At 65.0% G+C, this 11,486-nt stretch overlaps 2 protein-coding genes across 2 annotated transcripts; both read right to left on the bottom strand.

Annotated features, from left to right (window-relative positions):
* Window positions 1-86: 86 nt before the first annotated feature.
* Window positions 87-5,266, bottom strand: CHLRE_02g116550v5 (uncharacterized protein). The gene is made up of 12 exons (XM_043059975.1): window positions 4,891-5,266; window positions 4,489-4,605; window positions 4,019-4,273; window positions 3,696-3,833; window positions 3,411-3,517; window positions 3,089-3,209; window positions 2,730-2,849; window positions 2,432-2,518; window positions 1,823-2,185; window positions 1,611-1,709; window positions 1,130-1,440; window positions 87-913 (listed from the first exon to the last, which is right to left on the bottom strand). Exons 1-12 carry the CDS (start codon window positions 5,188-5,190, stop codon window positions 472-474), a joined length of 2,460 nt encoding a protein of 819 aa, XP_042927609.1. The 5' UTR covers window positions 5,191-5,266; the 3' UTR covers window positions 87-471.
* Window positions 5,267-5,414: 148 nt separating this feature from the next.
* CHLRE_02g116500v5 (uncharacterized protein) lies at window positions 5,415-11,444 on the bottom strand. Its single transcript, XM_001699819.2, has 14 exons — window positions 11,020-11,444; window positions 10,805-10,851; window positions 10,579-10,691; window positions 10,173-10,291; window positions 9,838-9,885; window positions 9,557-9,619; window positions 9,269-9,323; window positions 8,827-8,936; window positions 8,516-8,616; window positions 8,053-8,173; window positions 7,723-7,812; window positions 7,314-7,411; window positions 6,946-7,054; window positions 5,415-6,716 (listed from the first exon to the last, which is right to left on the bottom strand). Exons 1-14 carry the CDS (start codon window positions 11,341-11,343, stop codon window positions 6,585-6,587), a joined length of 1,530 nt encoding a protein of 509 aa, XP_001699871.2. The 5' UTR covers window positions 11,344-11,444; the 3' UTR covers window positions 5,415-6,584.
* Between the last annotated feature and the right edge of the window lie 42 nt (window positions 11,445-11,486).

The raw sequence follows: 11,486 nt of genomic DNA, 5'->3' as shown, positions 1-11,486 counted from the left end.
CGCCACGCCGTGAGTGACCCCCATCTGCTGTGCTGGTGACCCCCATCTGCTGTGCTGCGGGCCAACTCCTTCTGTAAACCCTGTCTGATTGGGCATCCTTACAGCACGGACAAAATATATGCACACAGACATGAGCTACATGGCAGTAGTACGTGCTTGCAACGACCAGCTGACTACTGAAGTCCCACATGTCAAGGCGTTTTACCGTGGCATCACATTGGCAACTTAACCATGACCTAATTCACCGCTTCCAATAATATGTGCCGCACGACATACGCACCCATTCAACAACCGAGCCCGAGCCTGCACATTTTGCCTCCACCCTCCGGTCCCACACACTTCTCGCGGCAGGTACACCCCGGCGGGGTGGCGGCAGTAGCCGGCAGTCGTCCGCCATGGGGCCTGGTGTGGCCCTCGCGCTACGTCCATGCACAACAGGCATCGCCGATTGCTGCACCTCTAGCGCTACTGTCACTGCCACTGCTCCTGCTGCGGCTGCATGCTGGTGTCAGCAGTTGAGATCACGACCGGCTTGCCGCCCTGCTGGCGTGCTCCTCCCTTGCCCTGCTTCAGCGCGGCGCGAGCTCCTGCCGGCTCCCCCTCGCGCGGCAGTGAGAACGCAACGTGCTTGCCCGCACCTCCCGCGGGCCGAGCCAGCACCTCCTCCTCTTCCTCCTCTTCCTCCTCTTCCTCCTCCTCCTCCTCCTCGACCTCCACATCACTGGCAACCGCCAGCGGCACCGCCGGTCCCGGCTGCTGCTGGTGCTGCTGCCGCTGGTGCGCCGCCCGGCCCTGCAGCGCCGCCATCATCTCCGCCGCTGGGCCGCAGCTGCCGCAGTTGAGCAGCACCTTGGTGTCGCGGCCGCGCTCCAGTGCGTGCTCCAGGGCCTCCGGGAACTCGGTGATGTCGTACCTGGGGGCGGCGGGGAGCGAGGACGGTGAACAAGAATAGCCGAGTAGGGTGCTGGGCACGGTGCACACACACACATAGACACACACATGGCGTGGTGCGACAGCAGACAGCAGGGCTCCGTCCACTGGATGAAAAAGCAGGCCCTTTAGCCGTGTCCAACAAAGAGGGGGGAGAAAGGCTCGACACAGGTACTGATGCACTGCACCGCACACGCACTCGGTGTATGCCACTGTCAGCATGCCCGCAGCCACCAGCTTCCCCAGAGCCTCCAGCGCCGCGCAGTAGCGACCCGGCCCGCCGTAGCCGGCGGCAGTAGCACTGCCGCCACCAACACTGCTGCTGCCGCTGCTCGTAGAAGCAGCGGCGGTGGCCGCAGCGGCTGATGTGCCCAGCGGCGGCGGCACACCCGCCGCGGCCCAGCGCCTCAGGTTGAAGCCGCGCACCCTCAGGTCGCGGAACAGCAGTGTCTGCCACGTCAGCGCGGGGGAGCGGCCGCTCATACAGCCGTACACAACCAGCTCGCCGCCCTGCGTGCCGTACGACACAGTGCATGGGGAAGGAGCCAAGGAGGTGGGTAGGTGGGCCGACCTGAGGCCACGAATTAGTTGGGAATGGAACAACCATACAACCCTCGCAGCACACACACACACACGTGTGCACACATACACCCCCCGACACACCACACACACACACACACCTCGCCCAGGGCATCTGCCAGGCGCGCCGCTGAGTCGCCCCCCACTGCATCCAGCGCCAGCCGCGGCCGCGCGTGGAAGTGCAGCCGGTCCAGCTCGGCCTGTGGTTCGCGGGTGGGTGGGTGCGTGAGCGGGCGGGCATCATGCAGCGCGGCCGCGGGCTCCCAGGAACAGGGAGTGCAAGGTAAGGCTGTTGCACGCCTGGCGCACGCACCCGCAACGATCCTTCGTCCTTGAGCACCTCTGTGGCGCCCAGCCCGCGCAGCCACGCCGCCGTACGGTCCCACTTGCTGTCGCCGCTGCCGCCACCAGCACCAGCACCGCCCCCAGAGCCGCTGGCAGTAGTCGTGCCAGCAGCAGAGGCAGCGCCGCTGGGCGTCATGGTGGCGGACCGGGCGGCGGCGGGTGCAGGCGGGCCCTTGTGCCCCGCGGTCGCCGCCGCCGCCGCCGCCGCCGCGTGGGGCTGTGCTGGCGGCCTGACCACAGCCACGGTGCGCAGCCGCAGCAGCCGCGCCAGCTGCAGCAGCACCTGGCCCACACTGCTGTTGGCGGCGTTGAGGATCACGGCATCGCCAGGCTGTGCGTGAAATGGGGGGGGGCAGGCAGGCACGTCAAGGGGCACGCAGCAAGGGAGGCGTCGGGAGTGAGCCAGTTGCTTGTTGGCAGAATGGGCAACCCGCACAAGACACGCAAATTTGTGCCATTGCCCGCATGCCCGCACGCACTTCTGCACGCCCCCTCCCCCCGCTGTCCACACGGCAAGGCACGGTCGCACGTAACGCACGGCGCAACACGACATGATATGACACGGCCCGGCACGCACCCTCAGCCCCGCCCCCTCCAGCAGTGTGTACGCCACCACCATCTCCCGCGACAGCGCCAGCAGCTCCAGAGGCAGCCCGTAGCCGCCCTGCGCGCGGTGTGTGCGTCAGGGCGAGAGAGGACTGTAAATAAACGCGGAAAGTGGTGTGTATGTGTGTGTGTGTGTGTGACTGTGTGCGTACAGTATGTGGTGCGGGTCAGCCCCTGTCCTGAGCGGTCCACTGAGCAGCACCTTCAGCAGCCAATAGACCTTTCACCGCCGCCGTACCTCGCCTGGCGCGCCGGCCTCACTCCCTCACCTGAGGCAGCCTGATGAGCGCGCGCTGGTGCCACACGGCTGCGGTGGCCCATGTGCCGGCGAAGGGCCTCAGCGGCAGCACCAGGTCGCCCTCGCACAGCGCCTTCACGCCCGGGCCCACCTGGCGGGCGTGGGAGGGCGGAAGGGCGGGAGGGCAGGAGGGCGGGAGGGCGGCGGGCCCGTAGGTATAATGGCATTCAGTTGGTCAACTGGTCAGGCAGTGGTGTATTCCGTGCGTGTGGCTGGGCAGGGACTGGGCAGGGACTGGGCAGGCAGTGGTGACACGGTTGGACAATGGGCGCTTGTCGGAAGCTGCACGTCCCGCCGCGTACCCAGGGCCCCATGCACGCCTACACGCACCTTGACCACCACTCCCACGCCGTCGTGACCGGCCGTGTACGGCACCTGCGGCGCCGTGTCAGCGCCGTACACGCCGCCCAGCCGCGCCGTGTACAGGTCGGCGGCACTGACGGGAGCAAACCTGCGGGGCGTAGGGGCGTGGGGGGTAAGGAGGAGCGTGAATGTGTGTGTTGTGTGTGCGTGTATGTGTGTGTTGTGTTGTGTAGGCTTTGAAGGCTTGACGCTGCAGAGCACGCGAGTGGTGTTCCCATGCCCAACGGAGCGCTGCAAAGTGGGGAGGGGGTTGGGACAACGACACCCGCCGGCCCCTCACGCGCCTCACCGCATGGCCACCAGCACGTGGCCCCACTCCAGCTCCGCCGGCAGCGGCGCCGCCTGCAGCGCCAGCGCCTCCGCCAGCTGCACACCGCCCACACCGCGGCACACCACCTGCCCGGCCACGTCCATGCGCAACCGATGCCACCAAGTGATGTGCAGTGCGTGTGTTCACAGCACTGGCCACTCACAATTAAGGTGATAGCGTGAGCACCCTACGCGCGCCACAAACCCAGCATACGCCGCCGCTCCCAAGCCCGGCCATGCACCCGTGCCCACCCCATCGCCCCACCTGCAGCACCTCGGCCCCCCGCGGCAGCATCACGGGGTCGTACGACTGGGCCGCCACTCCGAACTGCTCCGCCACCGCCTCGGCGTCGAACACACGGCCCGCGGCGGCGGCCGCACCGCCGCGGGAGCGAAGCCACGCCTGCAGCCGGTCGGCCAGATCGTCGGTGGGATGCATCAGCGGCAGTGAGAGGCTGTGAGCGGGCACGATGCAGGCTCGAGGCTTGTGCATGGCGGGGTGCTTAGGTTATTACCAATACGGATAGGCTCATAACACCATGTGGCATGTGAACAGCAGGAGTGGGGACCGCATAGGCGCACGCACACCTCGAATCCAGCGGTGTGGCTCTGTGGCTCAGTGGCCCGATGCCGCACAATGATCTGGTCGGCCATACTACTGCCACCGCCGTTGCTGCCGGGGCCCAGACCACCAGCAGTGCTGCTGGTGCCGCCGGGCCCGTCAGTCGCAGCCGCAGCAGCTGCCGTCTGCCGCGGGTCGCTGTAGGTGCCGCCGGCGAAGCGCTCCACAAACTCCTGGTCGGGGCTCTTTTGGATGACTCCCGTGCTGTCGTACACACGCCGCTGCAGGGGGTGGGCCGCCGAGTCCGGAAATGCGGAATGGTTTCGGGATGGGGCTTGCTTGGTTGAGAGGGCTAGCTGCATCGGGACTTGGGAGCGATACAAACGTGCACGCGCAGCCACTCAACACACGCCCACAGCGGTACGGCGGGCATGGACGAACATCCCGCACCCGGCCACCCGGCCAACCACCCCCCCAACCTCCCACTTATTCTGACCTTGCCGGGGTCAGACAGCACGTCGTAGGCGGACTGGATGCGCCGGAACGCGGCCGCGTCACCGCCCGGCTTGTCGGGGTGGGCACGTGTCAGCAGGTTGCGGTAGGCGCGCCGGACCTGTGGCGGTGGCGGCGGCGGCGGCGGCGGCGGGCACTGAAGCTTAGGAAGGGCGCGCAGAGGGTGCTGGCGAGCCGCAACGGTTACGAGGAGCGCAATAACGGACGGCGATGCATGTGCGTGAGGGTGGCACGATGAGGAGCCTACCAGCCTAGACTCCAGGAGAAGCCAGCACGAGCCATCAGGGTGTTGCAGGCCACCTCGTCGCACCCTCCAAGAACACCACATACAGTCACGCGGCGCCTCCCCCGCCGGGCCAGGCCTTGCCCCGGCACAGCGCCCTACCTCGATGTCAGTGGCTCCACGGGACACGCCCAGTACCTCATACAGATCGGCGGCGTCGCCCGAGCCCGCACCGCCGCCGGGGCCAGCAACTGCAGCAGCAGCAGCAGCAGCGGGCGCACCCGCCTGTGCCCGCTGGCTTCCGCCCTCGCCGCGCGCTGCTGGCGCTGGTGCCGCCACCTGCGGCGCACGTGGCCGCAGTACGGGGCCATAGCCAGCTGCGGCTGCCGCCGACGCGACATGAGATGTAGTGTTGGTGGCCGCGCCCGCGGCGGGCGCCGCCTGGGCGGGCTGGGGCATCATCGCTCCACGGCTGTAGCGGCGGAAAGCACGCGTTTTGGCTGCTGTCGCGTGAGCGGCTGCCTAGCGCGATCTGACGACGGAGACGTAGACGGCTGACTTTCAAGGAGATCCTGGCCAAGGAGAGCCTCGCATGCGCGGTTGAGCCATGGCAGAACGGCAAGCGGCTCGTCCAAGCATGACACTTGGCCTCACTTGGAAACCTCCAGACCTTGCGACGCTGCAGCTCTTTTTTGGTAACAAGGCTAGATAGGATTGCCATGTGTCATGGCTACAGAGCGCAGCGGCTGCCTCGAAGGCACGCCTGCTGGTGTGCAATCCGCCGAGCATCCGTATCCGTCCCAGCAAATCGCGCGCCGATACGGCTACGCTTTGCTCCAGCTGTCCGCGAACCCCCGGCCCTTGGGCATAGCGAACGGGAGGCACAACAACAACAATTGCTGATGTAACACGAGGTGCCTTTCCAACATGCCCAACTCTCAGGGCATCGCAACTCCCCTGGCAACCGCTTTACGACCCACCGGCTTCAAGGGACCAGCAGAAATGTCTCGTTCCACTTCAGCTCCCAGCCCTCCCCTGCTCTCAACGACACCTGCCCACGCCTACTTGCCATGGCAAGACCACCATCCAGGTTGCTGGCATGCGCTTATCTAGCTAAGACCAATAACTCTTAACGAACATTCGTCAACTGTGCAGTTCGTGTGCTGACACACAAATACACACACACACACACACACACACACACACACGCACACACACACAATATCCGCAAACTGTCGTTGCGCTTTGTTTTCCTTCTGCTGTTAAGCACAATATCCGCAGCCCACACCGGAAATGAAATGCCCGGCCGCCAAGGCAGAGACCGGCAACAAGTGCGCCTTCCCAAACGCACGTGTCATCCAGCCCACTATGCACGTAGAAAATCGCGCTAGCTACTAGCCCGTACTTAGGCCGGGATGCTGCACAAAAGTAGGGGCTATCACAATCCAACCTCTTGAAAATGGCTGCAATGCCCAAAGCAACCAGCTGCAGCTGCTGGGAGCAAAGGTGGTCCCGCATCATGCACACGCAAATACCCTCAGGCAACTGCGGAAGAACTGCACTTGCGCATGCTGCTCCTCCCGCAAATAAAAGAGCACCCCTGACTTGGCTGTTGCACCTGTACAACTGTATGCACAGCCTGGCCTGCCCATCTAGCCCCAAGGCCCATGGCCCCATCACGCAACATACAGGCGCCAACCCCGCCAGCTTCCTGCCGCCGCATCTGCCGCGCATTGTGCTGCTCCAACCCCAAAGTTGAAGCAGAGAACAACAGCAGCTCCAGAAGCAGCAGCGATTTGCAAACTACACGCATCCAAAGCCGTCGGCCCTATCTATCCATCCATCGATCTGCCTATCTATGTGGAGTGCTCGGCCTGGTCGGGGTTGGCTGCCTCTTCCTCGTCCTCCCGCGTCACCTGCTGTTCGCGGTTGTAGGGCAGCCCGCGCACCGACGTCTCCACCCAGCGCTCCAGCATGAGCTGAGCCACCTGCACATCGTGGGTTGTGGGAGTGCCGTGGGGGCGCCATGGGAGTGCCGTGCGAGGGCGTGGACATCAATGGCATTGTGCGTCAAAGCGAGCAGCAGGCGCAACGTCCCCGCATCGGCGGCACAGCCAGACGCACTGCTCTCAGCCCCAACCTGTTCCAAATTCCGTTTCCCCCCTGACCCTCTCCCATCCCCGCCCCTTCACCCCTTGCGTCCCCGCCATCACTAACCAGCGGGTTGTCATGCGGCACCATGTGGCCTGTGTTCCTCAGCACCAGCTGCTCCAGAGTGCCGTACTTCTTCCAGTAGCCCGCGATGCGGCCGTTCACCATCCAGAAGCTGCCAGGTGAACAGGCAGGTGGACAGGCAGGTGGACAGGCAGGCGCGCAAGAGGAGCAAGAAACACGACCAGCAGTGATCGGCAGCAACAGAATCGCAATGGTCGGCGGGGGGCAAGGCCGTGCACCTGCTCCCTGCGCCCTGGTGCCTCCCGATTGTCGTCTAGCCATGTCAAGCGCAACGCCTCCCTCCGCAATCCCTGTCGTGCCTGCCCAAGCTTCCACGACCCCACACCGGCACCGGCGGCGCGCCCACTCACTCGCGCGGCGCCGCAGCGAAGCCACCGTGTCCCTTCCAGGCCAGGGTGCTGATCCAGGCGTCATTGGAGGCCACACCGCACTCGGCGTCCCACTGGCCCTGAGGTGGTGACCGGGGGTGTGGACAGCAAGGCAGTGTGGCAGGGGCCGCGCGTATGAGGAGAAGACCTGGCATAGCGTGTGCACGTGGGGCTCTGGCGCCCGGATCGGATGTACAGAATACGCACTGCACCGTACCGGTGCACACTGGTGTTCTCGCCCGCTCGCCTGCAACCCAGCGCCCCTCTCAGCCCGCGCGCCTGCTCCCCGGTGCCCTACTCGCCCCCTGCTGTGCTCCTCGCGCTCTCATCCCGCCGCTCTCCTTCCCTCCCCCTCCCTAGTTTGGGCTGGTATCTACAACCCCCGCCTCACCAGGTAGATGAGCACTGGCTTGTAGTCCAGCAGGTCGATGACCAGGTTCTTGACGCTCTTCATCACGTCGTGGCCCATGATATGGTCCACCTGGTGATGAGCGACGTGAGCGCGACATACAAATACACACATTCACAAAACTTCTCCCTCACTCTCGCTCGGGGCAAGTCACGTCATGGCTCAAAGAACAAAAAGACATGGCCCGTGACTCCGCCTCCCCGGGTTCTATGTCATGATCGGCTTGGTGTTGTCTCCCAGTGATGACCGCCCCCCTCCCCTCCCCCCCCCCCGCCACCCCCTTCCCGCCCCCCTCCTGCCTCCAGGCCTCACCTCTGCCGAGCAGGACTCCCACAGGTGGTCCCCCACTGAGGGCACGTCGCCCAGGAAGGCGCGCACGCGCGGCAGGTTCATGAAGGCGTCGGCGAGGTCGCGGCTGTCATAGCCGGTGTTGCTGCGGAGCGGGGTTGATACGACATGATTCCGACAGGTTGTTGCAGCAGATCAGTCTAGGCAGTGGTGCCAGCGGGGGAGGGAAGGCGAGCGCGTCGGGAGGGGGTGGAGGCTTTTGCGTGAAACTTGAGGTGGGCAGATCGGGGAGGTGGAAGGTGGCGAGCGGGTTGCAGGAAGACGCCATCTCCCCCCCCACACACACACACACACTAGTGACGGCATGCCCTGCAGCAAGCTTGGGTCCTGGTCCTCAGCCTTTTACCGGGATCCGACTTCCAGCGCCGCGCCGCATAGGCCGCACACGCGCCATGGACCCCGACGCGAGCCGGCTAGCCCCCCTCACCGGCGCACGTCCTCGAGTGTGGCGCTGCCGCTGGCTGTGGCGATGAACTGCAGCAGCTCGTCCGACCTGTTGCGGGCCGCCCGCCACTGCTTGCCGCGGACCTGCAGCAGCGCCGGGGGGCAGCGGCACCAGGGGGCAGCGGGTGCAGCCAGCCGGGGGGAGAGGGGCTTGACAGGCGGCGATGAAGCGGGAGGAGCAGGAGCAGGAGCACCATAGCTGGTTGGGGAAGGTAATGGCGTCAATGCACTGGGCTTAAGCACGCAACCCGCAACTTGCCCCCTCTGGCCCCTACGTGCTCACGCCTCACGCACCAGCTCAATGACCTCGGCCTGTATGATCTCCGCCGCCTTGCGCTGCGCCCCGTCGATCAGGCCCATACCCCAGGCCACCTCCGCCTGCACGGCCGTCTGCAGCTCCGCATCTGCACGCACACAGCGGCACCGCGGCGCACAGTGCTGTCAGGCGGCTATTGGAGTATGAACGGCGCCCGTGCAAATGAAGCACACCGGCTCCTGCTGTGAGGGCAGCGGCAAGGGCCCGGTGCGCAGCCGCCCATTCGAGCCCACACCCGGCGCAAAGAGGTGGCGATCTCGTCACAGCAGCGGCAGAGTGCCGCCCTATACTCATCCGGATGAGCCCGCTGCGCTCCCTCGTGGACCTATTCGTTGGGCTCTGCATACTACCCTTCCCCCCCCCCACACACACACCCCAAACATCCAAGCATCCTTGCACCCCCCCCCTCGCGGGACGCACCTGTGAAGCCGTTGCCAATGGCCAGACCGCCCAGTGTGAACACGGGGACCTCCACCTGTTGGGGGCACGATACCGGTGTTAGGTCGAACTACATTAGATGAGGATGTTGAACCAAACTAGGATGGATATCTGTATGTCGAGGGGCGAAGACCTCACTGCGTGATCAGTGGGCATGTACGCCGCTGCCGCAGCAATCCACGTGCCCAGTGCCCTGGCAACCAGCGCACAACCCCCCAAAAGAGGCCTGTAGGTGCCAGGCCAGGCGCAGACGCAGCTGCAGTGACTCACGTCCTCCTTGAGCGCCCGCGGGTGCTTCAGCTTGTGCTCGAAGCCGTTGGCGCGTGCGCTGGCCTGCGGCAGAAAGCATGCATGGGCTCTGACTTGCAGGTTTGAACGCTGGCGTGCCGACTGGAATGCCTCAACACAGGACCAAAGCAGCAACCGTGCACCTCAGGCCTTTCTTGGCATACGCATGCCCTCCCTTTCCTGCCATGTAGGCGCAAGTTAATAAGCCCGAGCCCTGGACCTCTACAGCAGGAACCGACACGCGGCCCCGCCTGGCCCCGCACCTGCAGAATGAAGTGCGCGATGGACGGCACGTACTTGCCCGCGTAGCTCTGTAGTGCAGGGGCGGACATGGGGAGGAAGAAGCGGGGCAGAGGCGGGTGTCAGGGCGGGCACCAGAGCGGGCGCCAGGGCGGCTGACAACGACACGGTGAGGCCAGACGCCGCAGCCGGCATAGACAGCACAGGGCACTCTCAATCCTCCCAGTCTCCACCACGTGGCCAGCTCCCTTCTCCCCCACTTACTTCCTTAACTACGGTAATCATGAATGTAACCTTCCGACCGTACCCTCCCGCCACCTTCACGCCCCTCCCCAGCCCTTCCCAGCCCTTAACCCACCTCGCCGGTGACCACCAGCGGGCGGTCCTGGAAGCTGGGGTTGGCTTTGTAGAAGGACTGCAGCGCCCGGTACAGGTCCCACGCCACGTCCAACTCGTTGTCGGGAATGGCGGCGGAGCCTGTGGGGTGGCAGCAAGCAGGGGGGGGGGCGGGGCCGAGTAGGGCGGCGGTAGCGGGCGGCCAGCAGGCGGCAGAAGCTGCTTATGGTGATGGGAAGCTGGAGGGGTCGTGGTGGTGATGGTGGTGGTAGTGGTGGTGGTGGTGGTGGTGGTGGTGGTGGAAGTGGTGGTGGTGGTGATGTTCGGGTGTTGTGAGCACTGAATGCGTTGGCGGCCTGGCGGCCTGGGATGAGCGCGCCGCCAGCGCGACCAGAAACAGCGTGCCCGCCCAGCCCCCCGCTGCTCACCCTTCTTGCTGAAGCCCACGCCGATGGGCTGCTCGATGAAGAGCGTGCCGTACAGGCGGTTCCAGGCGCCCAGGTTCTCGCGCAGGGTCAGGTCGTCGTTGACAAAGTAGGGGCTGAGGCGGGCATAGAGGTGTGGGTGCCAGCGCACCGTGTCAGAGAGACGGGCGCAGGACCCAACAAAGAGCCCAGGGACCCTTTGACAGCTGCCGGGCATGCTCTCCCTTACCCGTTGATGTAGAACATGCCGAAAAAGGAGGAGCAACCGGGGCCGCCCTGCACATGGTCGTTGCGGTGGTTGTAAAGGAACAGCAGTGATAACAAGTCAGCGCCCCGGCTAGCAGTAATAGCCTGTGCCCTCTCAGACGCCTGGCGCAGCGCCAGCGCGCTGCGGCGTTGCGGCGGCGTGCCGCAGACATGCCAGCGCAAATGCCCGCCACCCACCTGCAGCCACAACACGATTGGGACCCGCGAGCTGCCGGCTGGAGCCTCCTGCGCCTCGTAGAACATGTGATACATCTTGCTCCCCTTGCCCTTGTTCACGTCGAGATAGCCAAAACTCGTCGGCTTGGGCAGGAGAATTGGCTCGTCGCCATCGCCGCTAGCTGGCTTCGGCTTCTTGTTAACGACGTTGTCGCGAATGTATTTGCGGCCTTCGCCGGCAGAGGACAGCCGCGACTCCGACGCGACATCACGTGTCGCCAGCGAAGAGCAAGCGCTAGCTAGGAGGACTCCGAAGACGAACAGGGCTCTGTAGGTGGACGACATTGCGACGCCTAGCCAGGTTTGATGTTCAAGTCCTTCGGGTCAATAGGGCTTCGCTCAGCAACACCCAAACAGCCAGCTCCGCGAAGAAAGCATTGCTTAAGGTGGCGTAGTACACCAAGAAAGTAACGATTATTGTTGATGCG

Source organism: Chlamydomonas reinhardtii, chromosome 2 (genome assembly GCF_000002595.2).
Source record: "Chlamydomonas reinhardtii strain CC-503 cw92 mt+ chromosome 2, whole genome shotgun sequence".
NCBI lineage: Eukaryota > Viridiplantae > Chlorophyta > Chlorophyceae > Chlamydomonadales > Chlamydomonadaceae > Chlamydomonas > Chlamydomonas reinhardtii.
The sequence above is the reverse complement of the archived record's forward strand: the minus strand, read 5'-3'. Positions and strand labels throughout refer to the sequence as shown.

Coding starts and splice junctions, on each gene's coding strand:
- CHLRE_02g116550v5 (XM_043059975.1), bottom strand. CDS start 5,190: ATGATGCCCCAGCCCGCCCAGGCGGCGCCCGCCGCGGGCGCGGCCACC. Junction 2,850..3,088: donor GCGTGGGAGTGGTGGTCAAG/GTGCGTGTAGGC, acceptor CACGCCCGCCAG/GTGGGCCCGGGCGTGAAGGC. Junction 1,710..1,822: donor AGGACGAAGGATCGTTGCGG/GTGCGTGCGCCA, acceptor CGCGAACCACAG/GCCGAGCTGGACCGGCTGCA.
- CHLRE_02g116500v5 (XM_001699819.2), bottom strand. CDS start 11,343: ATGTCGTCCACCTACAGAGCCCTGTTCGTCTTCGGAGTCCTCCTAGCT. Junction 10,292..10,578: donor CGTGGGCTTCAGCAAGAAGG/GTGAGCAGCGGG, acceptor GCCACCCCACAG/GCTCCGCCGCCATTCCCGAC. Junction 8,937..9,268: donor CATTGGCAACGGCTTCACAG/GTGCGTCCCGCG, acceptor GTGTGCGTGCAG/ATGCGGAGCTGCAGACGGCC.